The 26,869-nt window shown below is 35.4% G+C and overlaps 1 protein-coding gene across 30 annotated transcripts in view; it reads right to left on the bottom strand.

The window, feature by feature from the left end:
- Positions 1–26,869, bottom strand: part of GULP1 (GULP PTB domain containing engulfment adaptor 1) — a 248,381-nt gene that overhangs the window by 78,663 nt on the left and 142,849 nt on the right. For 26 of the 30 annotated variants that reach the window (XM_057303366.1, XM_057303398.1, XM_057303418.1 and 23 more), the window contains 2 exons: positions 10,561–10,632; positions 5,751–5,812 (listed from right to left, as the gene is read on the bottom strand). In XM_057303366.1, the coding sequence (XP_057159349.1) occupies positions 5,751–5,812; positions 10,561–10,588 (90 nt within the window). In that variant the 5' untranslated portion in view covers positions 10,589–10,632. Of the gene's footprint in view, positions 1–5,750; positions 5,813–10,560; positions 10,633–12,197; positions 12,335–26,869 lie in introns of all 30 variants that reach the window. The other 4 variants (XM_048213965.2, XM_048213964.2, XM_048213970.2 and 1 more) reach the window with 2 other exon arrangements.

The following is a 26,869-nucleotide window of genomic DNA, read 5'->3' as shown; positions in this document are numbered from 1 at the left end:
CTCGCTGGCTGTCTCTCTCTCTCTCAAATGAATAAATAAAATCTTAAAAAAAAATTTTTTTTGCTTAATGTTCTAAATATAGCAGAAATAGAAAGCTAATACACAATCCATCTACAGCCTCTATCAGCATTATCTTCAAAATCTACCCAGAGGCCCACGACCATTCTTCTTCAGCTCCTCCTCAGACTCAAGCCACAGTCACTTGCCTGGATTCCTGCACCGCACTCCTGATGTAAGTACTCCCTTGTCTCCTTAGCTAATTTAATCATGTTAAAAACATGTCTCAGATCTTGTCATTCTTTCTCTCAGAACTCTCTAAATTGAAAGGTTTTCAAATTTTATAGTGGTCTACAAGGCCCTATAAGAACTACAAGACACCAGTTGTCCCACCTGCTCTACTCGACCTATGTCTTTGGAACTTCCCTACATTCCACTGGGTTCTACAGCATTCCAGCCGTTCAGCCACCCAGCCCTGACTACTAGTTCTCAACTAGGCAAGTTTGGTCCCACCTTGCTCATGCTAGCCAGATCTGGACTACTCGTGCAGTCACGTATCTCACTCCCTCATTTTCTTTAGGCCTCTGCCCTCCTCAAAGATCTTCCCTGACCACTGCGTATAACAGAGCAGCACCCTCTTTCCCACTTTTCCTAATCCCCAATAACCTGCCTTCTCTGCATTGCAATTAGCACAGCCCGGAATACTGTATTGATAAATATCGTGTTAATATTATATATACTAATATACATGTATACCATATAATATATAAATAATATTAACACTGTATATCAGTAACATAAATAATACAAATCAATGCAATAATAGAAGTATTAACATATAAAAATATCATTTTCTTATATTCTTATCAGGTATTTCTCAGAAAAAGTAATATTATTTTGCTTATTATATGTAAAACCCAGGAGGGCAGGATTTTACCTATTTCGTTTACTAATCAATTCCCATTTTTCTAGATCAGGACCTTGCATATATTAGGAACTCCATTCAAATGGATAAGCACATGTGTGAATGAATGAATGCACAAGTGAACCTACATTTACATTTTACTTTACTTCTCTATCATTCCTACCATGCTTACGTGCATATTTCAGAAATTATTTTAAGATGCTATACTCAATGAGGAACTGTGGTTAAACTTACATGTGGATCATCTCTTCTATTAAAAATTTAATGGCTCTTTTAAGGAGCTCCCCCTATTATTATTTTATGATTTGAATTGGTTAAATCTGGTGAAGTCTCTGGTGATATCTAAAGGCAGGTTACCGTTTAAAGGCAGTGGCTTTCACACTCATGGCTATGAGCCACAATTTTATGGAACAAATTGATGTTTGCCATATGCATTCTAAAAATGTCTTTTCTAAAAAAAATTTTTAAAAATAAAAGTAAATAAGTAAATAAATAAAAATGTCTTTTCTTTTTCTCTTCTGTTCTCTTTCATCTTTAAATACATGCCTCCCACGGCACGCTGCATTAATTTCAAGACCCAATTTTTTTGATGGAGCATAACCTGCCGTTTGAAAACATCACTGCAGAGTACACAGGACAACATGCAGAATTCCCAATGAACTAAACAAAGCTGTCACTGCTCATTAAAAAAACAAACAAAACAAAAAAAGCAAAAACTAATGAACCCTTTCCAGAATAATCCTTTTGAAAGCAACCGTTATTTTATATCCACATATGATCTGAAATAAGCATACTCTGAATATTAAATGTGAATTTTTGAAATAGAATTCTTTATAAAATGAAAGAATGTGGAACTAAAAGCTGTTCTTAAAAAAATTAAAGAAATTATAACATGAGAGCAGATAACTATTACTTTAAAACTGAAAACACCTAAATGTAAACGTTATTACATGCTTCGCCAAGGACAATCACAATTCTTGAACAGCTCTGGTAAATTTACCAGGTTAATTTGTAACCAGTGGATCCCAAAAGTGCATGAAGTGGTGGAAATCTTTTAATGGTATGATCATTCCCTCTTTCAGCCAGGATGAAAATAGATATTTTTCTTTTCCCCACATACAAATTATTCCTGTACTGAATCAATTCTTTCCTTGCAATATTTAGCACTTTATTGTCCGCTATATGTCTCTCTATTACCCCTATATAAACGTAGGACCACACACTTGGACCATTAAAGTTAACTTCCTAAGGGCTGAATGTCATCCTCTCTCGATACAAATCAATTTTCAGATCACTAAAGATTTATCTTCCTAAAATCCTACTTGATTAGTTCATTACTCAAACTCCTTCTCTGCCATGCAAAGCCTTCCCAACTTATCTTTTTAGCCTGGCCCATCATCAGTACTGGTGATGGTCAGTGCTATGTGTCAACTTGGCCAGCTTATACTATCCAGTTATTTAATCAAATACTAATCTAAGTGCGGCCATGAAGTTATTTTATAGATATGATTAACATCTATAATCAGTTGACTTTAGGTAAAAAAAGAACATCCTGGATAATATGGGTGGGCTTGACACAATCAATTTAAAGGCCGTGAGAACAGATCCACTATGTCCCTGAAGAAATTTTACCTGTGGTCAGCTGCTGCCCAAGAACTTCCAGCCTTCCCTTCCTGATGGCCGGCCATATGCTTTTCAGACTTGTCTAGCCAGTGCCAAAATTGTATAACCCATTCCTTGAGATAAATGTGTGTGTGTGTGTGTGTGTGTGTGTGTATACACATCCTAGTAGTTCTGTTTCTCAGATGCAACCTTGACTGATAAACTACTTTACCATCATTAGTACTTTATGCCTTAGCCCAACTCTTATATTCAGTTTGTGCCTGAGACCTTATGGACTCTACTCACCGTCCTTCAGAAATCTCTGCATGAAACAGTCACTCCTCCCTTGTTTTGATCCTTGGAAATCCTACCTCACTCCCACTTTCATAAAACAGGAGTCACACCATTATCTGCATCTCCATAGCTTTCTCTTAAATGACATTTGAATGACACAGAACATAATCTGACTTTTATGTTGCTTATTTTTATATGATAGTTCCTTATGACAATAAGATCCATGAGAATATGGCATGTGTCCTGTAGCTCTGAAGCTTCACCAATATTCAGTGACGTTTCGGTAATAGCATCCTATACATATCAGCAATGTAAGGACGAATGAATAATCGAGTGTTATTATATACATACAAAAACAGCAAATCTTTGAAGTCACATAGACTTCAGTTTTCTTCCTCTGTCTCTGTCTTACAAGCTTTGTGACAATAGGCAGGTCACTTAACGTTTCAGCCTTAGTTTTTCTCTTAGGTAAGGTATAAAGTCTTCTCTTATGTAAAGATTAATAATCACCATACTGAGTCATTGCAAATAATAAATGAGATCATGTACGTGGCATGTATTAGGGCCCACTGAAATGTAACTACTTTGTAATTATTTTGGAAATGGTATTATGTATTAATTCATCAAATACATAGAGTCGGTATTTTTTTAAGTATTATCTGATTATAAGTGGAGGATCTTTTTCATCTATTTATTAACCTTTTGTATTTATTTTTCCTTGCTGCTTTTTTTTTCTTACTACTATTTTTTATTGTGGATTTTTTTTAAGTAGATTTTACACCCAACAAGGGGCTTGAACTCATGATCCCGAGGATCAAGAGTCACATACACACATGCTGCTCTATGGACTGAGGCAGCCAGGCACCCCAAGTCTATATTTTTGTTGTTGTTGTGCTAAGGTACAGCCTATGAACATTGATTTAGTTTTCAAGTGGCACGTACTCTATAGGGATAAGGAAATTTTTCAAAAATAACTACTAATGATGAGTTTTAATTGTCCCACAAAAAAAGGGAATTCAGAAAAAAAAATAATGTTCTTCAAACAGTTTCAACACTACGTGGTATACGTGACATATCTTATTGCTCAGGAGGCCGTATTAGAATGGACAAAATCAACCTGCTCTTCTGTAACTTACTGACCCCAGTCTGAGAAGATGTTTTTGTGCCCTCTACTTCATGTACAAAGTCTTCCAGCAATTATGCACCTGTAAATTAGCACAGGCAACTTTTCCATGTAGACAAGCAGATCTCCATTGCTCACATCCAATCCACAGAGTTAAAGTTAAGGATAGTTCTAAGCAGAATCTTTCAATCCTTTATAAACCAATTTTTCAAAATGAGACATTGCAATCATATATAAAAGTAAATAATATGTGGTGGTTTCACTTAAAAGATATGATTCTAGTATGGTTGATAATATTACCAAAAACTGAGCAAGCCCTTTAAAATAATACTGGTTTTCAAGATTAATTTTTTCTAAACAGTTTTCATATAGTTTCTCAATAGCTAATACGAAGAATATTTGTGGAAGAGATAAGATAATATTAACTCAATTTTTCTCATTCAGCTAACTAACCTTCTCATGCTAAATCATGATAATCAAACCTCATGTTAAATTTAGAGGGAGAGTCCTAAGCATTGCAGTGATTTTAAGCTAATAGCTTTATACCAAAAATATTTTAAGAGTATTTCTTTGCTACAAAGTCAGCAAGAAAAAATGGAGTTGCCATACTCTACAAATCTCACTGCTGAGCAACAGCTCTGGACAAATCTCTAGATGGTCTTTTAAATGCTTCTTCTAGCACTCAAGAGGTTCTCTATTAAACAGCATTGACTGTCTGTTCAATACATGTTTTTTTTAATTTTTCCTGAAATCATTCCTTATCCCTCATCTCATTATATCCCAGTATAGAGTTTGCTAATTCATAAACCCTTAAGTTCTCTTTATAAAAATAATTTTATTGGGGCGCCTGGGTGGCGCAGTCGTTAAGCGTCTGCCTTCAGCTCAGGGTGTGATCCCAGCGTTCTGGGATCAAGCCCCACATCAGGCTCCTCCGCTGGGAGCCTGCTTCTTCCTCTCCCACTCCCCCTGCTTCTGTTCCCTCTCTCGCTGGCTGTCTCTATCTCGGTCAAATGAATAAATCTTTAAAAAAAATAATAATAATTTTATCATTTTCTGTTTTCCCCATGCTGTGTCCAAAGGTCAGTTACTTAAACCTGACCCACTCACATGTTCCTCAACATAACTTTCTCTTCTGTGTCTTCCAAGTTGAGACTCAGGTTTCTCTGAAATCTATTTCAGGTTTTGTGCTCCCTCGTTATACAGTAACACCTTTCTTCAAAGACCTTTTCTTTGAAGATATGGGCATAGACTGCTTCTATTTCTCTATTAAAATGAAGAAAACTGAACACAAGATTCAAAAAACGTGCTTTTTCCTATGTTTTCTTAATAGTTTTAGTTTGTCTCGTTTTTTGAATGAAAACTGCATTTATTAAAATTGTAACTCATTTCTTTCATGATCAGGTTAGTGTGTACACTTGTCTATGCAATGCAACATTTAAATGCTTTTAAAGGAAGCTTATTTGTTGGTTGTTTTATTTCCTACAGGCCATGATATTGCAAATAATTTTAATGATAGTCAAATTTTTTGAAGAAAATACATGCATGACAGACAGAAATTATAAAGAATACTCTTAATAATTAAATAAAGTAATCACTTATTTGGAGTGACAAGGAAAAAAAGAATTACTTATTCAGAGAGAAAAAACACTTCCCATACTCTATATTACAAAATTACTTAAGCAAACTTTTTTTTAGGAATCATCTACTAGGAAACGCCAATGCATAAGCAATCTTTCTTAGATTAGCCATGAATTTAATAATAATACCATAACAAAATAAATTAAATAAATATCATATAAACCATTTTACCTTTGCATTATAGGGAATGTAATGTTTTGATAAAGCCTCAGGAGTATGCATCCATGTTTTATCTGCAATGAAAAATACACAAGGTTAAATTAAATTATACGTGCTGGGGGAGGTCATATTCATTCATTATAAGGAGACTGATATGGATGGGAGCATTTCTAAATTGTGATTCTTTTGCTAAATTGAGAAAGAATAACTAGTCAGATAGGAGAACAGCATAGCTGGAAAGTGCTTTATAAGATTCTTTCCTTGATATAAAAGTCCCTAGCTTATCCTTTAAATTTCCTTTAAAAAGTATTCAAATAATAAAGCGATACTAAGTTTCTAAAGAATATTAAAAAGTAACAACTCAGTGGAAGACAATTATGTGATTATGTGACATCTCTTTTCTTTCCATTTATACTCTCATGATTCACAGGGTTTTTTTAAATTCCTGAATCAATAACTCTTAAATCTTTAACATATTCCTTAGATTAGTGTTAGAGAATATTAAAAATAAATGTGACTAAAAGGATAGAAGATACTGAAAACAGTTTGAATTGTATACTATTGCTAGAAATAGAAAAAATATTTTTCATTCAAGTTTGAATTTTATTTATACACTCTACACATCTTCCAAAAGATTTTGTGAACTGTGTAAGTGGGGAAAAAGCAAAAAAAAAAAACCACATTAAACTAAACAAATTCGACCATTTTTTGGAAACTGTATTTGTTGCAGTAAAATTCTGAAAAGTAGTAAATAAGTACATACTGAAAGGAAGTAGATTACTAACAAAGTGTTTTCAACATTCAATTCAGAACATTTGAAAATGGTGTTAACAGAAACTAGTTTGATATCATGAATATGTTCTCAAACGGGGAATTGTGAAGACAAAAAGAAAAAGGCCTATATTTCTGGAATGTCAATTATACCATTTGGAAAATAATGCACTATATTTATATTAAGTATGTTTCTGCGATACAATGCAATATTCGTAAGAATTTCTTTTTTTTAAGATTATTTATTTATTTATTTGTCAGAGAGAGAGGGAGAGACACAGGGAGAGAGCACAAGCAGGGGGAGCCGCAGGCAGAGGCAGAAGTAGGCTCCCTGCTGAGCAAGAAGCCCCATGTGGGACTGGATCCCAGGACTCATGACCTGAGCCAAAGGCAGATGCTTAACCTATTGAGACACTCAGGGGTCCCCATAAGAATTTCTAAGACAAAACATGAGGGATTGATAAAAATCGCAAGCTCATGGTGCATTTTAGGGCTATTTCTGACTACTAAAGTGGATATGTGATGGTTGAACTTAGGTGATATATTTTGAGAAGCAATACATTCTAAGCTTCAAAAAGCAATACTGACATATTGCCATTGACATTAATGTGTGAAATTTTTATTTCCTGTAAGGATTTTTATTTTAATTACAGTTTTCTCTTTATGACTGCTACTTAATAGTGATATGACTAATTCAAGAATAATTTGTACTTAGGGGCGCCTGGGTGGCTCAGTCGTTCAGCGTCTGCCTTCAGCTCAGGGCGTGATCCCGGCGTTCTGAGATCGAGCCCCACATCAGGCTCCTCCGCTGGAAGCCTGCTTCTTCCTCTCCCACTCCCCCTGCTTGTGTTCCCTCTCTCGCTGGCTGTCTCTATCTCTGTCAAATGAATAAATAAATAAAATCTTTAAAAAAAAAAAGAATTTGTACTTAGATTTAGGATCTAGTCTTGCCCTTGTATATTAAAAGAAATAAATCACAATGCTATACACCAGAACAATAAAAACATCAAAACAATAAAAACAAAGATCTGCCTTTAGGAAACCTAAAAAAAAAAATTCAATCTCTTTTTTTAACGCCTTAACCCAATTCTTCTCATGTCTCCTTTTCCAAGACACACAGCACTGCTCAGAAGGATATAAAGTCTAACTCTGAATATAATGGTTCATTCCAGCCCTGAGGAAGAGGGATAATTGCTTTCTCCTATAAGCCACTATTATTTGAAAGCTGACGATACTACCTCTGGTATAGTCTTGTACTGCAGTGACCTAGAAAGAGGGTAGTTATATCCAGCACGTACTGATGACGACGAAAATCATCACAACGGTAAACAACCAGTGAATGAGCTGCAGCTGTACAATGACAGAAAAATCTACGCCCACATGACCGAGTGATGATGTGTTCGTGTGTTCATGACATACCTCTAGTTCGGGGAGTACACTTATAAAACCGGAAAGATCTCTAAAACACGTGCTTACTCTCATCCTAATTTATACTCTGGCAAAAGAAAAACTGACAGAATAAAACTCTTTATAGTAACTCCAGTAGATATGCCCGACCGTGAGGAGTGAGTATAGACAACGATCTTTGGTCACTACCTATGCCCACAAAAGCAATCAGATATATGGAAATGGTACAGAAACAGGAACACAGACATTCTGGAATATGTCCCCTTCCTTGAAATTAAACTGTAATCACTAACTCAAGAGTAGGCAGTCATGTAAACATTTAAAAATATTTGGCAAGTGTCAAACCACTCTGACTGCTGAGTGAATAAATCTAAGTGTTCAAAATGCAGTTAGGTTAAGAGCTCATCAAGAACAGTGCAGTAACTTCATTATTATTGTGTCACCATTAGCATATTTAAAGCATCTTCTTTGAGTAAATCAAATTTAAAACTAAGTGTTGTTGGGTGAATTCATGCACACGAATGTATTATAAAAAGGGAAATAATATTTAAATACTGAATTTGAAGTGCTATGCACTGCGATTATATCTACTCATCAGTATGTCAACTGGTAAGTTAAAATAAAGTCTAATTAGTTGAATTATTTAATCACATTTACTCACATTCAAAATTTTATGCGTTTTTACTCAATTATTCAGTTTTGATGTAATGAATAGAATATAGGATTTTAAAAATTCCAAGAGAAGGCTAACATAAAAAAGGAGTTATACACTAGATATTATATAAGACTGACGAATCACTGAACTCTACCTCTGAAACTACTAATACACGAGATGTTAATTAATTGAATTTATATTAAAAAATTAAAAATAAAAAATAAAAAGTAATTCAAAAAAAGAAAAGGAGCTATAGAACAAATACATTCATTAAAGTTTACTTGATGATTATGAGATTAGACTAATTTTTACAGATCTCTTCAAAATAGTCCAAATAATGCAATTCTAATACATTCAGTCTTTTTTAGAATCTGCCGCATTAAGAGCATTTGCAAAGAAAATCAGTGAAGTCACTAGCTAATTCAATCAAAGAATACCAGAAAAAATACTAACTGGAAGGGCTGATAAAAAGAAAAAAATATATATATATATATGTTTGAGTTTAAGGTAACAATCTCTTTGCCTTAGGCTTCTGAGGTTCAGGACGAGCTAGTAAGATTGCATGTGATAACCAAGTAAATTGGACACTTATGAAAGAAAAGATAAGCTTTTACTGATTGAAGACCATCTTGCTTTGTTTAGAGTAGAATATGGAATGTATGCTGATACTAGTTATTGGAAACATGACTGAATTACATATTCTCTAGGGGTACAATTACAGCTCCCAATTGGAATTTTGTCGTGCATTAAATCAACGACTTTGTAATTTATACCTATTTGACCTTTTACTAAACTTAGTCCCACGACCACGTAACACTGAGAGACCACATCAAGAGTTCTCAGGTTCTCAGCCACCATTTCTGTTTCAGGTTGAAAGTCCTGAAGTCACCTGAGCCTCTCTCATCTGGGCGTGTTACAATGTGTCAACCAATCCTTTAAAGCGAGCACACACTATGCTGGACTTCATGGAATAGAGCAGAGCAATCTATTTTGTGGTTCTGGACTGTTCATTATTCATATATTAGAAAATTAACTAGAACCTATGAACCACACTGTTGGCTTAATTCTTCAGCCATTTTTTACCCACATAGCACTTAAGGTGCACCTTCCAAATAATCAGAACAAAAGTGCTAGATTTTCCGGACTCATGTTCATCAATTTACAGTATCTTGTTAAATTTATAGTGTGGAACATGACCTAACTAGTCATTTCTCCCCCACATATCTGTTAATTCTACTCAGTTTTTCTCTTCTTGCTTTCAATCACTAATGAAATTGAGTAGCATTGTTTAATTATTCTCCCCACTTCACTGATAGCATGTTAAACAGGACAGAGCCCTGTGTCCATCACTAAACAATTTCTTACAGAAAGACAAGGATACATTATTTTAACTTCACTGAACTACATAAAACTATCAAATTTTTCAATCTTTCCTACGAGTGTATCATGAAATATTTGTCAAATGCCATGTTTTTACTGCCCCTTAAAAAATAACATTTAACTAGCTGTTTCTTTCATTCCTATGCTGATAATTATGATATATTACATTTATATTTATTTTACCTCAAAATTAATCACAAAGTTATTTTGGCCTCATTGCTATCAATTAACCCACCATCAATCCTCACATATTATTCAATAAAAAGTGAAGCATGTGCACACATATACAAACATGAATTTAAATCATGATAAACTTATATAAGCCCAGGAGTTTAGTATTATATGGTATTTATGCCATTTATACATGACATATAGTATTATATGTCATAAATGTATTCTGAACTACGTGTATTAAATAACTCCACTCTCATTAGGATGATAACCAAAGAAGGTTAATTAGCAACGTGTGCGGATCTGTGCTGCTCTTTTCTAACTTCATTCTTGAACCATGTGGTTTGTTAACAGGAAAAACTGAGTCCTTAACATCTCTGCCTGATTTTCACAGAGATCTTGAATTGACCCCCCGGTCCTTTAAACAGGCACACTCACCTTTCTTCCTGCTAAAAGCACGGTTCATAATGATCAGCCAAATAGACGTTCAGTTCAATCACACTCTATATCCTATAGAAATAACAAAATATTAAAGCATAAATAAAGAAATGCTGACCAACCTCTTTTATGCAAAAGCATTTTAATCACTAAGCCTTTTTAAATTTGTTTTCAATATTTATAAAGTATATTCTGAAATGCCCCAAAAGACACTGGGTAAGAATAAACCGGAGTACTCAATATTACGAAGGGCACAACAGGTAAGAACAATATCTCAAATAAATTTCCTCCGAAGTTCATTAATCTTCTTGTCTTTTCCCTATTATACATCTATCATTAATTATATTGATCTGCAAATTTAAGAGGAAAGAAGATGAATACTTCTAGCTAATAGGTAAGACATGTGGTCCAGTTTTGGGTTATGATCAACAGCAGTAAATAAAGAGAGGTTTTGATTATGACAGTGGCAGTGATGTCCCTCTCCAACAAGGCTCTGCCAGGCAGCCCTATGCCCCATGATGCTCTGGGAAGCTTCTGCCTGATCTGTTCAAACTGAGATGATGGCATCCTATCCCACTTCGAAACCAAGGAGGCAGTCCCGATGATCTCTGAATTTGCCTTTGGAATCATTTATCCCACCTCTTGAAGAATAATGCATGCTCACAGCAAAATAACTATGTTCCAGTCCTATCGGATCTAAGAAATCCAAAAGCCTTCCTTCGTTTCAGGCCATCTCCATCCCCTTCAGTTGAAACTGGCAAAGGGTTGTTTGGGCACATCCTTAGTATTCTCTGCTATATGAATAGGCTGAGAATTTTCCAAATCTTTAAGTACTACCTTTTTTCTATTTTTTTAAGATTTTACTTATTTATTTTTGTGAGGCGGGGAGAGCAGAAGTGAGCGGGAGGGGCAGAGGAAGAAGCAGACTCCCCACTGAGCAGGGAGCCAGATGCGGGACTCAATCCTAGGACCCTGGGATCGTGATCTGAGCCGAAGGCAGATGCTTAACTGACTGAGCCACCCAGGCACCCATCTCTCTCTCTCTCCCTCCCTCTCTCTCTTTTTTTAATTTCTTTTTTTATTCTCACATTTTACTATAATCAGTTAGAAGGAACTGAGATACTTTTTCAACACTTTGCTTAGAAATTTTCTCAGCTAAATATCCAATTTCATCAATTGCAAGTTCTACCCTCCATAAAATACTAGAACACAAATACGATTCAGCCAAGTTCTTTGCCCACTTTATAACAAGAATCACCTTTCCTCCAATCTTCAGTAACACGATCTATGTTTCTATCTGGGACCTCATCAGAATGGCCTTTACCATCCATGTATCTACCAACATTCTGCTCATGATTACTGATGTATTCTCTAAGAAGATGGAGGCTTTCCAGCTCTCCTCTTTTCTTTCGGAGCCCTCACCAGAACTGCCTTGAGCAGCCCCTTCACAGCATCTCAGCTTCTTCTAGCATGCACCTAGAAACTCTTCCAGCTTCTACCCATCACCCACTTCCAAAGCCGCTTCCACATTTTTGGGTTTTGTTACAGCGGCACCCCACTTCCGTCTTAGTCAGCTTGGACTGCCATAATAAAATACCATAACTGCATGACTTAAACCATGGAAATTTTTAACTTGCCATGTTGGAGCCTGGAGGTTTGAGATCAGGGTGCCGGCAAGGTGAGGTTCTAGTGAGGGCCCTCTTCGTGGCTTGTAGAACACACGTTCCGGCTGCGTCCTCACATGGCAGAGAGGGAGGAGCTCTTGTTTTTCCTCCTTTTATAAAGACATTAATCCCATCACGGGAGCCTCCCCCTGATGACCTCATCTAAACCTAATTACCTTCCAAAGACCCCCAGCTCCAAATACCACTTTAGGGGTTAGGGTTTCAACACGTGAATTTTGGGGATATACCAACATTTAGTCCATAGTATTCACCATAAATCTATATGGCAATAAAACACAGTAGAGAAATTAATCTTTATAGTAAAGTTATTTTTACAGTGAAATTACCAGTATTTCTGTTCTGGCATTTCTGTTTCCAAATAAGAATTAAAACAGTTAAGAATTAAAACTTGTGCTCTCTCTCCCTCAAATAAATAAATAAAATCTTTTTTTTTAAAAAAAAAGAATTATAAAATATTATTACTAGGTACTGTTTTATAGACTTAGATAATAATACAATAATATCATCTTTTACTGACCTCATACTTTATTCAGCTTCTCATGATAGTCATTAACACAAGACAGGTAGAGAATATATTTTAAAAATTAAAAACCAAAATGATTATGTCATTTATACTAATGACATAGTATGGCTTCTTCTCTATAATATAAAAGATATTATTATAGAAGTAACTACAAATAATGTATTCATTCATTCAGAAATCATTTTTTAATCACCAGTGCCAGCCACTCTGCAAAGAATGCAAGGGAATACAAGGTGGACAAAATATATTCTGTGTCTTCCCAAAAATTACTTTTCATCTAGAACCTGACAGACATGGTTATTGACTGATCATATCCTGGAGGAATAAGTGAAGATAAAAAACTAGCAGAAAAGAAACACAATGTATCCAAATGTAAGGTCCAATTTCTCTGGAAAAATAAACAAAATTACCATGAAGCCTATTAATTGGCAGAGCAAATTCAGTATGTCTCAGGTAGACATTTTCAACAATAGTAGATTGTGAAATATAAAGATTGAGTTTAATACCACATAATTTTAAATTTCATGAAATTGTGTATATTTTAAATCAAGAACATAATATAAACTCTTTTGGGGCATAGAGACAGAAAGAAAAAAAAAAAACTTAACATAACTGTATAAAGTTCAGTAGGCCCAATAAAGAGAGTATGAAATGACACTACAATTATGACTCTAAAACACCAGAAGGATTTTCACCTGCTCACAAAACACATAGATACAAATGTCAGTGGATATCGGATAAGCTGTTCCTACCATATAAATAAAAACTGTAATTTCACTTTCCAAACACTAGTTTGTAGCATATTTATTTGATCCTACGACACTCTACTCTTCTTTGCAAAACAGATCTTAATTCCCCACTACAAAAGAAGCAGATACTGGCTTTGCTCCCTATGCCCGTGTGTAGAATGTAGTGCATACAGCTAAGCTGGCATTCAATATACTGCTTACAGGTTTAATGTATTAATAACATATGTTTTAACATACTTTATAGCTGAGGTAGTAAGATATATATTGTTATCAACTTATTGTATGTTAAGTATAAGAAATGTAAGTTCTGCATAAACTTACTTTTTTCAACTTACAGTATTATATAAATCTTTCTTTTTGGATAAACTTTTGATAAACATTGTTTTAATGGCTACTTATACATGGATGCATTATTTCCTTATCAGTAAAAAATTATTCCTAAATTCTAGCTACAAAATACATAGAATAATTGACATAAATATCTTTTACTAATTTTTCCACAAAATAGCATCCCAGAGTAAAAATCATATGAGGTCTAAAGTATTACTATTAAGATTTTCTTTTTTTTTTAATTATACACAAAACAGTTGTTCAATTTAAAAAACAAAACAAAAACAAAGGCCGGAACAATTTACATGGCTATCAGTTATGTGTGAGAAACCTCATTTAACTTTACTCTCTGGGACTGAATACTGAAGAGTGTGTCCCTGCGTGTGTCTGTCTGTGCTATACTGAGTATAATCCTTCTTTCATATCTACATGAAATTCTTTGGGATTAATAGCACTATATGGTATGATAGGAACACTTGCACTAATTTCCTGAATGGTACATACAAAGAGTCATTATCATTCACTGACTAAGCCAAACCTTCCTCAGAAATGTATGCTGCCACCTCTCATATTTAATAAAGCTATACAGACCTATTTAGACGCTTCTACTTCTAATCAAGACGGAGTAACAGGTTATATTTATCTTACCATCTGAAACACCTAAAAAATGAGACAAAATGTAGGAGATGGTGCAGGGAGGTGGAACCAGTCAGACTCCAGCAACGTTCCTAAATTGAGGAGATTATTCTTGAGAATGTGGTGAAATGAGGGTGACCAGTGGTTACAGAGCAGAGCACTGGAGATGGGAGAGCTCCACAGAAATAACTAAAGATACTTGCAAAAAGCCTTACAATTTAACTCAGCAATGACTACTTCCAGACACTAAGTCACCCACAAAGGTCAGAGAGAGCCATGCCTGTAGCTCACACTAGAGCCAACAGCAAGGAAAATTCAAGCTAGAATAAATGCTGCTTTGGCCCCACTTAACTAATTTTAAAAACAAGACCCAAAAGAATTAACCCATTTCCAAGTAACGTCACTATATCCTAAAGCTATGTTCAAAAATATTTTTAGGAATATAAAAATACTCAACACCCAACATGGTGACAGGCATCCAATTAAAAAAAGAAATCAGGCATGCAAAGAAGTAAAAAAAATACAATCCATAATGGGAAAAAATCAATCAAAACTGATCCAGAAATGTAGATGTAATTAGATGAACTGTTTTAATCTCAAATTTTATTTCAAAATCAGTAACCACATCGATCAAACACTGTGAGGTCACTTGGTATTAATTTACTCTGTAACTTTAACCTTTTGTAAGCCTATTTAAAAAAAAAAAAAAGTTTGGAGCCAACAATCATTTCTTTAAATAAATCCAGCATATTCAGGTTTGAAACTGATTTTACCAGAGTAAACCCACTGATATTTATAAACTAGCTCAGAAGAAGTTAAGAGTGACTTTTCAGTGAATGGCAGTTTCCTGCTTTGCAACCTGCTGCTCAAGTTCTTATTTAATAAATAAATAAACAATACTGTTACGACTAAAGAAACTATATATGGTGTAATATTAAAACCTACAAAACTGCTAGTTCTGAAATCAAATTTTCCTGGAATTCGTTCAAGGTTAAAATTTTAAAGCCCCTGAAAACTGTTTAGAACATAGTTCATATTAACATAAATCATAAATCTCTAAAATCCTGTTGCTCACCATGAGATCAGAAATGATCTAAAATAATGAAGTCTAATCATTAGGTTTAGTTCTAGGAAGGGAAACTAGGTAAAGTTAAAAAACAAACAAAAACCAATAGTTGCCTCTCCTGCAACTGTTTTTTTTACTCTCATTTTGTGCGCTTTTTTTGAATACGTAAATCAGGAAGGCAACCATGAGAGAATGTCAAGCAATTTTAGATCCTGCCTTAACCCCGGCAGGTTGCTAAGTCCTGTAACTCTTGGAACTTCTTGCAATAGTTCATGTAGCTTCCAAAATCCTACTCAGAGAATTCAGCTCATTTTTGACTCTTCTTGATCTAATTAGTATCGACTGTTATAAAGGTTCTCTGCTTAAATCTCCAAATTTTAAGACATCTTACAATGTTCTTCTTTATTGTATTTTTTTACTGTAATTTGCAAAGGCCTTGCTTTTGTAGATCAAAAAATACCACCTAAGTGTAGCCAAGAAAACTAACCAGTAGACAAATGAGAAATTTCCCATTACTAGGAGGAGAAGCCACATGATGTGTTAAAGAGGATATATATTTATAATTTGCTAAGAAATAGCAACATTAGTGTTTTCTGAAATTCCCTGACTTGGGATATAAATGCTTTTCATTATTTTTTCCTTATTTTACAATATCGACTCATATCTCATAACATTCATTAAAAATTCTTTACTCTTTCAATAGATGTATTTTGAAACCACTTTATGTGACAAGCATTACAGAAGTGGAGAAGGGAAAATAAGTATGACACTATCCTTGCTTTCAAAGAACTTTTCATCTTGAGAGATAGGGGAGAATGGGCATGGGATTCTGGGGATAGGGACAAGCCCTATGAAAGAGATAGACGCGCTTGAGAATTAGAGGATGAAGCACAAAGGACTGTCTCGTGCAAGGGGAAAGTTTCAGAGTGCAGATGAACAGTCATCTCCCAAATGAGCAAAGGTCAAAGGTAAGACAAGAAAGAAGGTTTTGGGCAGAAGGGCACAACATGTGCAGTACATGTTGATTAAGGGCATAGGTCTCCTTGCCACACTGCTAATAGCCTCAGAGAGCATCACCGGCCCTTCCGGGCTCTCATCTAGGCTACTCTGCAACAGCCTTGACTGGGAGCAGGGGACGCCCTAAGGGGAACATCTGGGCACCCGGTAATGTGGCCAACTCTTCAGAATGGCTTATATGCAAGAAAACCTTAATATAAAAGATCCAGAATACAGGTCTGGGGGAATAAAATAAAATCTGAATTTCCTTTAATGCCAAAAGTGAAGTCAAAATAAAGCCTACAATGAATCAAAAAGAAAAATGGACATGTAAAGCCTATCTTTTCTGACAATGAAAGCTACCAAATTTTAACCATTTTATTCTGATAATAACACTTTCTGCTTTAAGAGAATTTGGATGAGGTATATTCAGAAGTCATTTCCACAGCTATGAACCCCTCTAAGTATTGTGCAGTAAGTATTGGGGCAACAATTATGGCAATGTTGCGATATCACAAAATCCCATCCAGGGACTGGGGACTGCAGAGATACGCTTTTGTATTTGGAGGTGGCACCACCACTCAGCACCTCTGGAATCAGGGTATCCCTGGGTGCTCTTAGGACCAAAAGAACGAAAGCTCCAAGGGAGGAGAGGTACTGGAATCCCCAAACTGCCTAGCACCCTCTTTTGCATGGGCATGATGAGTATCCCAATGTAAGCGCCCGTCCGATTCTGAGCTGCACTTCGGCAGGCTTCTAGCAGTCTGTTGCAATAATTAGATACTGAGAATTTTCATTAAAACTTCCTTCAATGATCAATTAACTATTCCTCTCACTGGGTTTTCTTCATTATCTTTTGTCCTTAATGCGAGCTCAGCTACCTCACTCTAAAATGAGATAATCACACAGCAAATAAATTATGCTAGGAGAAATATTTCTTTAGACAAATAAAGTTCTGCAATATTGAAACAAACATTATTTATAATACATATGACTCTTCTATATGTAGACAAAAAGTGTCCTGGGTTTAGTTTCCCTTTGAATACTAGATTTTGAAGTAAATTATGGAAGTCTTACTCGTTTTTTTCTCCATTTTTTTAATCATAACTATATACTTTCTTTCCTTTTTATTTTGATTGTACACATAAGAACTTTATCCTTTTAGACCTGCTGTTCTGGTCATTTCACCAAACACTTTGATATCCATATCCTAACTGTGAGAGGGAACTTGTGGGATCCAATTACTGAGGTAACATTATCTTTGGCAAAACTATAGGAATTCCTTTGAAAGACTAGAATAAAACAGCTTGACTACTCAGTTAATGCTATCAGAGTCTAAGACTCAAAACTTTATGGATTTTAAGACTAGAATTTGTAAAATATGTACTATTTAAAGATTCAGTTGATCTCTACAAACAGAGCAACAATACAAAAATTTTTATTTCAGTTTCAAATTTTCTGCCTTTTATTACAATACTTCACGTTGTTGAAAAGAAACAGGCCCCAAATGGAGTCACTTTTGCTAAGCCCCACCAAGACTTAATACCTAAACTAATTGCAATTTCAGCCTCTTCCAGGAGTGGAATTTTAAACCAATCAGTCTGGAATTTCCTGACCAGCATTAGTGAGGTAATCTGCATGATAAGACCCCCTACCCTTCCCTCCTCAAGGAAGGTGACCTTGCCTGAAACTATTCTTTCTTTTCTTTTGCTAATAACCTCCTTGTCCTGCCCCACTGCTGTCTATAAAATCCTTCTATTTTGTACAGTTCCTCAGAGCTCCCTTCTATTTGCTAGACGGGATGCTGCCTAATTCATGAATTCTTGAATAAAGCCAGTTCGATCTTTACATTTGCCCCAGTAGAATTTTTTTTTTTTAAGAACCCGAAAGGATTTTTTCATTTAAGTCTTTTGCTTTAATGTCAGCAGTTTTTAGATCGGTATTTTTACAGTAAGCACAATTTTTATCTTTACATTAAATTCTAACAAACTAATTATAAATGTGCATAGACTAACCATTTTCATCATTTTACAGATTTTTGTAAGGGAGTTTTAAGAAAGTCAGAGAGAGATCATTTCTTTTACCAGCTTTTAAAGCAGAGCTCGAAAGAAATCTCCTGTCTTTGTACTTGGTATCTACAGCACCTCACAATGTTAGTGGTTTCACTGGGAGAGAACTGATGGACAGGAAATCTAATTTTTGAAAACAGAGCTTCCAAATATTTACATTGGGAAATCGTGCTTTCCTTACTGTTCGAGCCAGTGCTGGATAGTACCACTACCCACACACAATACTGCTTGGCCACAGCTAAAAATAACATTCTGCCTCCGTCACTATAATCATACATATCCTATTTTTAACTTTAGTGGGACCAGGGTATTCTTAAATTCTCTGTCCTTCCTCCGGGTTTCTACCAGTCTTTTCACATATAGCCGCCAAAACACTTATCCTCAGAAGTCTCTTTATCACCATCCTGACAATGTTGAACTTTACTCCAGCCCTGTGATCCTAGAAAATAACAAAGGTAAAGGAAATCCCCCACCCCTCTGTGTTTTGGAAATGGCTCACTGCAAAGAACCACCCTTCCCCATATGATTTAGATAAGATTCAGGGCACTCCCCATGTTTACTCAAGACAAGGCCAGACAAAGACCCTCCAAATTCCCATTCTTGGCTTCATACATGATTAGCTGAACTATTTGTGCCACTGACCAATCTGGACAAAATACCTGCTACTTGATTAGACCAGATCTTTTAGCTAAACTTCTCTCTTTCCTCCAGGATGTTTAACTTTGACCTACCCTGAGTTTCACAGACTCAACCCTTCCTTCATAATCTTTCCTAAAAATAGGCTGACCCCAGGGGAAAACATTCTCTGGTCTGCTGCCCCTTATCACGCCTCTCTCACTCACCCTACCTTCCCACATCCCATTCTCTCTAGCCTTGTTTATTCTTCCTTATAATAGAAAAGTCCTTTTCTGCCTAGCCTTTGAGATGCCTACAGATGTACGTTGGCAAATTCTCCCCATTACAATTTCCCTCCCTCCTCTTATTGCAGTAATCTTTTCAAATAAGGTCTCCTTACATAAAAGTCCAGATTTGCTTTTTATTTGATGCTCCATTTGATCAGATTAGAAAGATTTCTGGCAACTAACCGCAACCTAGTTCACTGAACTAACTGAACTAATTTGGAAATTTTTCCTTTCAACATATCTACTCAAATGGAGCTAGAGCTCTCATTCTCTTGCACTAATGAATGCTTTCATTTCAGCATAAAAGGAATTACAAGAATGTCCTAGAAAAGTAAATGAATATGAGTTTTAAAAATTGTTATCCTTGCATCCCTAGCATCTAGTTCCTATCCATAGTAAAACACTGCTGAATTACAAAGCAAATTAACAAATAAAGTTTTCTAAAACAATATGGATCTTATTATAATAGAAACATATATCTTAGTTCCCAAAATCTGTTCAATCATACACAAGTAAAATATCTTAATTTGAAGATATTTTCAGAATTCGGAAACTTTCTAAAGTTGTTCAGTAATCGATTAACAAAACTATACACTTACCTTCTTACACATATTGCACACAATTATGATAAATTGTAAAAATAAAGACAATGCACCTTTTCATCAAAGAAAACATTTTAAACAAGCCAATAATGATAAAGACCATGATCATTTTCTGACAGAAATATTTCTTTGTTGGACAGAAAAGATCTATTGAAACAATATATGTGTTGAAACAATATAAGTTAATGAACAATTTGATAAAGTCATGCATATTTTCAGACAAAAGTTCCACTAAAGTCAAGTAAACACAGTAATCATTCCAATGCCAACAATGAAGAAAACATTTACTCCTATAAAGAATCGGTGTTAAATTTTTCAAAGCAGCAAAATTTGAAGAACAGAAGGGAATGAAGATAGTATTTCACTAGGGACAAAGGAAGAAATATTTGTAAATGAGAAAAGAATAAGAGATCATTAATAGGTGAACCAAAAGGAAAATATTAGTGCTGTCCTGGAGCCTGCTTACTCAACTATAGATCCCAACAGTTAAAACTAGAAGTTGACAAGACCACTTAACTCATACTCTAAAACCCACTGTGCTTATTTCTTATTGTACTTTCTTGAGGCATTGACAAAGGTGTTCTGCCAAGACTGCAACACTGTAACCGATAAACCAGAAAAGGCCAGATAGCAAGGGAATGCCTAGACCACAACACCCCACGCATCCCCTTCCCTGCCTATTATCATGGGCTGAACACATACCAACTCCCGCCCCTGATCACATACTCCCTGCATGCTCTCTTGTATGTATGCCTCTTGTATGAGCCTCTCTCTGTAAAACACTAGGTGACCATCTTGTAGGCGGGGAGGTCAGCTGTTAGGGCCTGAACCAGCCACCTCCCCTGGGTGCTACCTTCTGAAATAAATTTCTCCCTTTCTCATTTCCAAACCCTCATTTCTTGAGTTACTGGCCCAAGTTTGTTCAGCAACAGTGCTGGCAAACCCAGCCAGGAGCTATGTTTTTGATTTGTCCAGACCCCTTGGGATTCCCTGGGCCGGAGCAGCTGACCACCACAGTGTGCTGAAGCTTACCATTCATTTTCGAAGTTAGTGGCTATGATAGATCAATGGGTAATGGCACAACACTATAATGGCTAAAATTGTAAAAACAAAACAAAAAAAAACACTCCACAATGAATGGCACTAAATTATAGAATGGTATAACTCGTATATGAATTACTGATTTTGAAGATCAAGTGGGGAGACTCTCCTAGGTGGCTACAGAAAAAAAGATGTATCAAAGAAATACCAAGAGGATAAAAGATAGAAATAAAAGTGCCAAAATCTAGATCCTGGGAATACCATAAAGAAAGAAAAAATTAAAAGAGAGAGCGGGGCAGAGTTTAAAAAAAAAAAAATTATGAAGAGAATTTTCACAGAATTAAAATAAATTATGAAAAATGTCAAACCGAAAGTTTCAAATCCAGGCATGTTAAAATTAAGAACATTAAATGCAAAATGAAAATATGCAACACTTCCAGGCAGAAAAAGATGGCCTAAATAGCAACAAGAACCAAATTAACAATAAAAGTCACATAGTAACACAGTATGCAAAAAAAACAGTAAGCAATATTCTCTAGGTATTCTAAAAGAAAAGAACTTTGAACAATGAATGTTGTATGAAGTTGTATGAAGTAACCACAGTATAATGTGAGGGAGTAATAAGACAAACAAAGCTTGGGCCACTTGGTTGGTAAAGCATGTGACTCTATATCTCTGGTTTGTAAGTTCAAGCCTCATGTTGACTACAATGCCTCAGAATTCTTACCACTGAAAAAATAAAGTACTTTTACTTTTTCATACTGAAAAGGTAAAAACAAAACAAAACAAAACAAAAAAAACGCAAACCCAAAACCAAAACCCAAAAAACCTGAGATAATCTAGGTAGCATTAAAATAAGAGAAACAAAATCCAGCTTCTTTTGTAAAGGATAAAAGCACTATTTTACTAAGGTATTTTATCATAAAAACAATAATAGCTAATGTAGGACTAAAAAAGGAAAAAAAAAAAAGGAAAACAGATAGATGCATAGAAAGATACATGGATATATAAGTATAAAGAAAGACACACACACACACACACACACACACACAGCCATAACAATCCAGAACTGAAAATCTAAATAAACATTTGCCACATACATAATTGAGCACAGAGAAAAAAACCAGAGACATGAAATGTAGTTTAGTACTGACTTATTGTTAGAAGTTACAGATGTTGAAATTTAAGGAATTAATGGGGTAACATAAGAATGGAAATGTGTCTTAAGGACAACTACCATTAACTACAATATATACACTTTAAATCAGTCAAAAAAAATTTTAACTGACAGTAGGAAATGAAAAAAAATTTAAAACAAAGCACACTAAATAGAAAATATGCAATAAGATGGAAAAATACAAGTCGACCCCATTTTACATTTGGCTTTGGGATCCAAATTAATATCTTTATGAATAAGAAACAAAGGTTATAAAATATAAGAAGATATAAGAGATAATAAAATATTATTTTGACTTAGACCAAAGGAAGAACTTTTTGAAAAATATACAAAACTAAAAATCAATTTTATCACATTAAAATTAAAGATTTCATTTCAGAAAAGGTCACCATGGAAAAGATAATAGACAAACGACAAATCTGAGAAAAAATAGTTTCTCTCTCTAAATCTGATAAAGAAGTAATATCTAAAATATACAAAGATTTTCCTAAAGAGCAGTAAGAAAAGTAAGCAGTAAGAAAAGTCGGTAACCCTGAAGGAAAACGGACAAACGGTAACTGTCAATTTATAGAACAGACTGGCCGAAAGGCTAATAAGCACATAAACAAATGCTCAAACTTATTAGGAATCAGCAAAACACAAATTTAAACCATATAAACTTTATACTAATTTGACTGAAAAAGTCGGAAAATTGTATAAGGCCAAATACTAGTGATGACGTGAGGATATAACAACCGTTCTCACCTTTACATACTCATTGGAATCACCTGGGAGAAAATAAAACTATCAAATGTCAAAGATTCACTCAGTCTTTTAAATCAGGAAAAAGGGTCCTGGCTTTAGTATTTTTTAAGAACTCTTCACGTAATTCTAATGTGCAAACAGAGTTGGGGAAAAAGCATGGTTACTCTTCATACACTACTGGTGACGATATATTGAAAAAAATAATTTGAAAAAATTTGAAAAAAATAATGCTTATTAACAAATTGAATGTTCATATACCCCATAACTCAGAAACTCCATTCCTGAGTATTCATCCCAAAGGAATTCTCACAGATCTACAAAGTACTTCTGTAAGAAATCCCTTTATTGTTTGCGGTGGCAGGATTTGCAGGTAATCTTGTTGTCGATCACCAGCAGAGGCGACAGGCAAAATGTGGCAGATGTACGCCACGCAGCATGATGCAGAATGACCATCTGAAAATGATTAAATATGCACGTAACAACATGGATGGATCTTAGAGACAACGCTGACTGCAACAAATAAGGCGAGCCATATAACCCCTAAATCAAACAATGCTTATACACAAAACAATACCAATTTTAAACATTGGGGAGGGCATGGGTGAAATAGGTGAAGGGGATTAAGAGCACACTTATCATGATGAGCACTGAGTAATCCCTAGAATTCTTGAATCACTAGACTGTGCACCTGAAACTGAAAGAACACTGGATGTTCACTATACCGGAATTAAAATTTTAAAAATATGAACAAAAAATAACTACGTTAAACTACTCACTGTCGTGAAGAGTGGAAAAGGGATAAGGAATGGCATAAGAGGGAATAAAACAGAGGAATGACAGTGGCTTTGAACTGCCCCAAAGAGTACGATTATTTCCATACTTTGTACCCACAATCGATACATAAATCTTGGTACAAGGCTGGTACTCTCTTGCCATTCTTCTCTAATTAGCACATGGAATCTTGTGGTGCATTTATGAAAGCAGAAGCTCATTTGTGATTGGAAAATCCACACTTTCCACACAAGTGAGACATCTAGATGGCCCCTCCTGGCTACTGTGTTCCTTTTATTTCTTGTTCTTTGATACCTCACAGCAGCTGTTCAAATATTTTCTACTCTTGTCAAGGCATATCCTAAGGAGAAAATCTTGCCTCCTGTGTTACTGAAATGATTGATGTCAGCCCTTTCACATATCCTCATTTTTTTCTTATCCCCACCAGTCAGTTGGGCAAATGGTGATTGCCCACCTTTTCCACTGTGTCATGTCCCTCAGACTCTTTGCAGTATCATTTAATTTATATTTCAAATGGAGAGATGACCAGTCTAATTGATGGATGGATTTTGAGAGTAAGAATGAGAACTCAAGGACAATGGCTATTTTTTTTTTCTTTTTAACTGAGTAAATCACAGTGACATTTATTGAGAAGGGGACACTTGGGCAAAGCCAAAAGACTTCTTTTTTAGCTATGCTAGTTCTGAGATACCTATCAGACAGCTAAGAAGTGGTACTGAGTGAATGGCTGGATACGGGAATCTAGGACTGGCAGGTAGGGTAGGAAGAGAGAGAGAATTTGTGAAGTAGCCAGTTTGTAGATGATGAGGTCTGCTAGGAAGCGGGTATCTGCAGAGAAATGATTACTGAGTCCAAAGGCACGCCCAATTTTATAAACTACAGAATAAGAAGGTCAACTATGAGGTAGTTAAGGAACAGTCACTAAAGTCAAATGAAAAAGAAGAAGTGTGAAATTTTGGCATCCAAATGACGGATGTCTTCATTAAGAGAAGACTAAACGATCCTGAAATGTCTACAAAGGGAAAGCCTGAGAGATGCCTATTAGTTTCACAAAATGGAGATTATCAGTGACTTTTGCAATGTAGTTTCAGGGGCGAAGGGGCTAAGACAGCTTGGCTAGTGTTGGTTCATGAGCAAATAAGAAATAAGGCAGTAGAGACGGGAAGTAGAAACACTCAAGGAATTTTTCTATAAATGGAAGTAAGCAATAGGGCAGGACTGAAAGGGGACACAGACTGAAGGGAGAGACATTTTGTGGGTACTACTACACATACTTGATACAGATGGGAAAATCAACAGGAAAAAACTGATGATACAGAAAAGAGAGAGGATAAATGCAGGAACAAATTCCCTGAACAAGCATGAAGAGTTACGGTCAAATCCACAAAGGAAGTGACTATCCTTAGATTAAAAAGAGGCAGTTTGCTCCTTGTAACAGAAGGGAAGGCTGAGTCATTGGAACACTTAAAAATACTTAATAGATCTATAGATTCAGTGATGAATAATACGGACTTTTTCCTCCATGTATTTTATCTTTTAAATAAGAAGTAGGTCATCAGCTCCGAATGAGGAAGATGAAGGGATGTAAGGATTAGAGAAAAGAAGAAAAGAGGAGGAGGAAAAGAGGAGATCAGACTGAGGACTGAAAATAGTCATCTTGAATACAAGAGCAAATGGAAGATGCAAGGCAGTTGATTTTCTGGATAATTTTAATGACCTGATGAGGACTGCAATCTAAACATAAAGTAAGGCTCATTGGCACGGTCATCTGAGTTCATGGGTATATGCATGTGTGTTCGTTCCGGCCACGTTACCTACTTATGTGTAGAATACATAGTCATCAACAGGAGTTAGGATTTTTCCAGGCAAGCGAGACAAAAAAAAGAGGCGAAAGTGTCTTGGTAAATTACTAAAACAAGACTTGTCTTTGAAATTGGTCCAGTCTTAGAAACTACGTCAAACAATTATTTCCTCTTCTTATCATATCCCTTTCTTGTCATTAACATGAATATTCAAGTATAATTTGCTACTTAGAAATATTTTTAAATTACCATAGTGTAAAAACTTGTCCACAATTTAGTAACCAAAGGGGAAAATATACACATATATACACTCTTACACATTCTGTTTGCTGTACTAACACATTTACACCCAAGAAGTCTTTCTTAGAGATTTTCTTACAAGGTAGCACAGGTAAATAAATTTCAGTATCTCAGGGCTCAATGTGGATTCAACACAAAGGTGGATCAGTGACTAACCTTACTGATATCTTTATCATTAGTGCTGACTTCCCCACCCTTTTCACAGGTAAGTCCTCTTGCTCAATTTCAGTTAGACCTTTTTGACTCTGATCTACCAGAAAGAGTGAGCAGGTCGGGCTGGTAAGCTGGAGTCCAGGGGCACATGCAGCTGAGGGCAAAGAGAGAAAGGCCAAGGGCACTTGGGCATTTGTACCTATAACTAGCAAGCCCCATATTTCTAACCTAGAAGATCTTTTCCTACTAGAAATCTTGCAACACTGACTTATCTCTTTTCATATTTCTGGCTTCCATCCCACTAATGGAGTAATTTCCTTTTTCCCCTTGGACTAGACATCAAATGGAGTGCCATCAGATTAACTAAGGGTGATCTTTGCTTTTGAGCAAGTTATTCAAAGAAAAAGACCACAATCCACACCACATAAAGCTCTTACTCTGTGTCTTCAAATATGCCAATAACTGTTATTAATCAGCCTTTGGCTAATTGCAAAGCAAAAAGGACAATAAGAGCTCCCAGTACCCTCAGATTTGTGACGAATATTTGTATCTTTGCTCAGCTCTGTTTTTGTTTTCAAAATGTTAAAAGACAGGGAATTTGAGTCATATCTACCAACCTATATAGATGCTGATTCCTCTAACAGCATATATCTAATAATATAAAAATATTCTTGTAAACATTTCCTAGAAGGGCCAAAGTCAGCAAAAAACTTTTTAGGGTGAAATAATTTTTAGAGCAATA

The sequence above is a fragment of the Ursus arctos genome, unplaced genomic scaffold, assembly GCF_023065955.2.
Source record: "Ursus arctos isolate Adak ecotype North America unplaced genomic scaffold, UrsArc2.0 scaffold_1, whole genome shotgun sequence".
NCBI classification, from domain to species: domain Eukaryota; kingdom Metazoa; phylum Chordata; class Mammalia; order Carnivora; family Ursidae; genus Ursus; species Ursus arctos.
Note: the sequence above shows the minus strand (reverse complement) of the source record. Positions and strands in the feature narration are given on the sequence as shown.